The sequence below is a fragment of the Anoplopoma fimbria genome, chromosome 20 (genome assembly GCF_027596085.1).
Source record: "Anoplopoma fimbria isolate UVic2021 breed Golden Eagle Sablefish chromosome 20, Afim_UVic_2022, whole genome shotgun sequence".
Classification (NCBI taxonomy): Eukaryota; Metazoa; Chordata; class Actinopteri; order Perciformes; family Anoplopomatidae; genus Anoplopoma; species Anoplopoma fimbria.
Window position 1 is genome coordinate 11,875,961 of NC_072468.1, and position 5,168 is coordinate 11,881,128.

At 44.1% G+C, this 5,168-nt stretch overlaps 1 protein-coding gene across 2 annotated transcripts; it reads right to left on the reverse strand.

Annotated features, from left to right (window-relative positions):
- osr2 (odd-skipped related transciption factor 2) lies at positions 1–3,989 on the reverse strand. Of its 2 annotated transcripts, none has more exons than XM_054622237.1 (4): positions 3,726–3,989; positions 1,212–1,901; positions 767–866; positions 1–366 (listed from the first exon to the last, which is right to left on the reverse strand). In XM_054622237.1, the coding sequence occupies exons 2-4, from the start codon at positions 1,862–1,864 to the stop codon at positions 292–294; spliced, it is 828 nt and encodes a 275-aa protein (XP_054478212.1). In that variant the 5' UTR covers positions 1,865–1,901; positions 3,726–3,989; the 3' UTR covers positions 1–291. The 2 variants fall into 2 exon arrangements, with proteins under 2 accessions (XP_054478212.1, XP_054478213.1); XM_054622238.1 differs by having other exon boundaries at positions 1–448.
- Positions 3,990–5,168: the final 1,179 nt, after the last annotated feature.

Consider the following 5,168-nt stretch of genomic DNA (forward strand, 5'->3'; position numbering starts at 1 on the left):
AAAAAATAAAAAAAAGCAACAGTATGTACATGGTCTTGATATTTACAGGTGGTATGGAAGCTTGACATGCGGCCATGGCTCCGCTGCTTTTCCCGCTTGAGATGCAATCCCACTCTGAAGTGTGCGGCAGTAAACGCGTCCTCGTTTGGAGAATGTCTTTTGAACAAAAGCAGTCGCTGACTTGTCTTCCTGCAGGTTGTTTTTCTCTTTTTCTATGTGTCCATTGTTTTTTTTTCTTGGTGTTTTTTTTGTTAGTCCGTCCAGGCTAGTAGTCCTGATGCGGGCTGTGCGTCAAACTGTGCCGTCGCAAGTCACAGTTGCGCCGAAACACCTTTCCGCAGCGGCCACAGCTGTAGGGCTTGATGTCTGTATGGGTGAGAAGGTGAGTTTTCAGGTTACTTCTTTGATTAAAGGTTCTTCCGCATGTGGGGCATTTGTGGGGGGACTCCTGTTTAGATTTAAAGCAAGCAAAGGATTATTCCCTTTAATTGTATAGTACGTCTAGAAATTGTAGCTGTCATTCATCTGAATAAATCCACTATTTATTGCCTCAGTTATAACTCAAATTGTCACATGAATCGTGGCTCGCATTTTTAGTTTTGATTTGTTAATTGGCCAAACACAGTCGCTGTGTGAGACTGTGAGCCCCATGCATGCAGCAGACAGAGCATTGTGGGTGAATTATGAGGATAACGTATCACATAGTTTAGTGAGGATAAAAAAAAAAAAAGAAAATGATGGTGACTTGTTAATATTTCCAGCTTACCTGCATGTGTAAGGTTTTATGGACGGCTAGAGTTCGAGACTGACAGAATCCCTTCCCACATTCTTGACATTTGAATGGTTTTTCCTTGGAGTGGATGTATCTGCGGAACAGAAATGACACTTCATCAAAAGGCTGCTCGTGCGTGGATTCGCTGTGACAAACCCCAGAGTCATGTAGGGCGAGACATCTCTGCTGCACGTGCACACGTTCATGCGTTAAAGTGCTTTAGCGCCCTCGTGGAGAAAACTCTGGTAAATGTTGTAGAAAAATCTAAAATATTTATATATTTTAATCGTAAGCCATGAAAGGGTTATTTAGATCTGTCTGTGCTTTAAATCACGTGAATCACCAAGGGATACCGCTGATGATCTGAGACCCCCGCCCTCCAGCACCTCCTAACCTCCTGCGTAAATGAGCTGTGTATCTGGTAAGAAACCAGTCCTACCTGTGGTCTCTGAGATGGTCCTGCCTTCTGAAGGCCTTGTGACAAATATCACAGGTATAGGGCCGCTCGTCCGTGTGGGTCCTCTCGTGGATGAGGAGGTTGTAGGACTTGGTGAAATGCCTGCCGCAGAACTTGCAAATAAATTCCTTTTTAGTCTTGGACGGGAGCCTGCCCCGGGTGGGTTTCCTGTCCGGGGACAGCTTGCTCAGCTCGGAGATGGTTCCCCCTAGCCCCGACGCCAGCTTCACCAGATCCGCAGCTTTCGGCGGGTCCTCCTGAGTGGCGGCGAGGGCCAGGTTGGCGAAGTCAAACCGCGGCCTGTCCTTGTGCAGCAAAGGGATGCCGTGCGCAATGGCGGCCTGTTTGGGATGGAAGAGCTGCGCCGCGGCCGTGAAGGGCAACCCCGGGAAGGGGATCCTGGGGTCCATCAGACCCTGGGCGGCGGCCATCTCCGTGATCGTCGACCTCAGTCCTTGGATGTGTGGGTAACCGAGAGTCCAGTGGTTCATGTGCATGGTTTGCACGGCGCTGAGGCCGTACAGCCCCTGCAGCTGGTCAGCGGGGAAAGTGTTGACGGCCTGCAGGAAGGAGTAGTTGGTGAACTGCAGGGCCGGGTGTAGGGGGATCGGAGCGTGCAGGGCTTTGCTCCCCATCTCGGCTCAGACCTCTGCAGAAGACACGGTGATAACCCTGGGGAGGAAAATCACCAAATGATGAGTGTTCAAATGTCACATTAGAGTGATCATGTTACAGTCAAAGAAAAACACCTGTTTGACTATATACTAAATACACTAAGAGATTATTTTTTTTACACATTTCTATTCTGATTTAACATAATAACAATTATTTCATAAAAATACATTTGATTCCCAAAGTCATCAAAGTGAATCAATTGTGCTCAGATTAGGATTAGGGCAGCATTCATCATTTACATTTTCAGTAACTTTCACAAAGCAAATCAATAGTGAATGTGGTTAAGATGCAAAGCCTGTTTGACCAGAGCAGAACCACAGAGATAATGTGAACTCCTATTTTATGCATGAACAACAGAAAAGTGTGCCCCTTAAAAAAAACAGATGAGCAATATTATATATTTATATATATGAAAAAAATCTAATCAGTCATCGAAACTGTAATTCAATGAAGTGGGTGTGAAGGACTCATATGGCACCGATTAACGCCGTGAACTACACATCCAGATCGCTCCGAATGAAGCACTAAATCTCGAGCGAGGTAATTAGAGAGGACACGTTGTTGTTTCTGACGGTTGTAGCTGGTGTTTCACAATGCAAAAACAAGTGCCCTGTGGATTTGTACGAGTTTGAAAATTTCGCACGCTCAGATCAAATGCGCTTGTGAGTCAGACCAAAACAGGCAGAAATTGCTGTTATTACCCACAAGAAAGCTCCTTTAATCTCGGCTGGATGTTCATGTGCTTTTTATTGCGTGGACTGCAGCCAGTTCATCTCACAGGCCTGATATGAGCTTTTCGGAACAATTTTTATTTCATGCTGATTTGTTTTTTTTGAATTAGATGGCTGAGCTATGTAACAGGAGCTGCATATCTCCTCCACATGCAGGACAAATGAGGTGAAGTGAGTATACATGAAAAGAAAAGAAAAAACCAGTGAAGGCCCGGTTCCATGTTTGTGGTTCTGTTTTCTGTTTCCCCACACAGGGAAAAGGAAAACCGTGTAAGTTCAAGACTCCGGGCCGGCAGAGAGAATTATAAATTAGAAAACAAGCTCAGTTTTCTGGACCTTATTTTGTGCTTTTTTTTTTGTCAGATCAAATCATATTTTTAACATAATATGTCGCAAATGTCCCGAAGCTGAAACTTTCTGGAGATTTAGACATTATTCTCGCTCTCAGAGGGGAAAGTCCTGCGGTACATGTTGGCCGGCGGGCTGCTAACATGTTGGGGTCAGGTCGTTTACATTTGTTACACACATCTTTCCACTTGGCTTTCCCTGTTTGACGGACCGGACAGGGTTAAATTGTAGTTTGCACAGGTGCAACACAAGTCACCGCGCAGACACTTGTTGTTCTTCGCCCATGTGTGCAACTTGGTCCGACCTGTTCTTTCTCCCAATAACCTTTGGACCTCTTTTTACACTCTTGACAGCAGCCTTAGTGACATGTCGTGTTCTGAGTCCTTTTTCAAGTTTCCTTTTGGGTTGTTTTTTTTGACCAAAGGTTTTCAATTTTCTAGAAGACGTGACAAGTCTATAGAGACTGCTTGTTTCAAACTGTTTCAAACTGCAGGACAGTGAGCCGTGACCTCAAGGTGTTGATCATCACGAAGCAACAATCACATCTAATAACAGAATTTCATTTAGCTTTTAGTCGTGGAAAGTTGGCTTTTCACTGACAGATTGATCTCGTTGGTTTATAAACTAAAGTATTTTCTTTGAAAAAAAAAAAGTTTCGAACAAGTTTGCTGAGTGGAGCTGAGTGGTTCTGGTCCCCTTCCTGCAAAGGACTGACAAATGACCCTGACAAACGGAATCTTACCCCAATAAAAAGCTGCCAAAGGTCCCCGCGTTATGTCAGTAATCCACAGTAACTAGAGAGGTGACGAGCTCCAATAAAAGCGCCGCGAAAAAGTTTTCCAAGTTCCAAGTCCATGAAACTTTCACGTAGCCATGCAGTCAGCCAGGGAAGTCTCGGACCTTTGCGGAGATCTGACGAGCTGTGAGAAGTTGTGGAAGAAAAAGGGGGCGAAGAAGTTTGGAGGAGAGGCAGCAGCAGCAGCAGCAGCGTGGGAGTCTCCGTCCGGAGCTGAGGGCTGGAAGTGTGCGTAATGCGCACCGGTCCTTCACTTTTCAGGGCTCCGGGGCTCTGCAGCGCTCAGCCCGCCTCCGACACGCCTCCACCCCCCTCCTCTATCATTAACTCCAATGTTCCTCCTCTGTTTATTTGTGTTTGGATAGCAACTAGGGCTGCAGACCATTGTAGAGAAGCGTGTTCGGTTCAACCTGCCTCCTCTGACACCTCTCACAGATCATTTCAGCCAAGCCTGATACCTTTCTTTTGGAGATTGGAAGCGCTCGTCCCCCCCCCCCCCCCCCTTTCCAACTCCACGCTTTCGAAAACTTTTTTTGGGATACTTGAGCAGCTTACAAGACTTTTTTTTTTTTTTTTTTTTTCATTTTTTGAAACTATAGACACAATTTGCAAGAATGGAGGGCACACGCAAGAGCCATCACATATAGTCGTTTTATTTCCTTGTGGTAAGATTAAAACAATTCTGAGGTTTGTTCAAGAAAAAAACACACACCCTGAGATCAGAAGCATGATGAACTAACAAAAGTAAGCAGTTAAAGTGACTGTTTTTTTTCTTCTATACATTTTGAAATGTCTAATAAAATTGGATGAAAACACATAAATAAAATTGGCTGATTACTTCGTTATGAGAACGCCACACAGGTAAGTAGGCTTGTTACCACACAACTCATCCCTTTTGTTCTCCCCCAAAAATACAAATACAAATATATTTTTAATATTTGATTCATTGTGTGCAATTAAATATTCTGTAAAATGTTGAAGGACTATATGTATGAAAAGCCCTAATCCCTTTTTGTCCAAAAGCGGACACAACAATTATTTTATATTTTCCCATTAATCACTTTGTCCAATCGGGTTTTTTTATTTAATTTATCGGAAGTGACAGAGTATGTGATGGTAATAGGACTGCTCTTTAATTAAACTGCGGTTTGTTTTCTAGCCACAGATTTTAGATGCAAAGTAATTAAGACTTCTTTTGACAGCCCGGACCAGAAGTTAAAGTGCGCCTCTTGGTGCCACATGCACACACACACACACACACACACACACACACACACACACACACACACACACACACACACACACACACTAGTAGCTTTAGTCGCACCAGCATGCTACACTTCAACAGTTGTTTTTAAACGAAAATGTTAGATTTTCTTTTTAAATTAG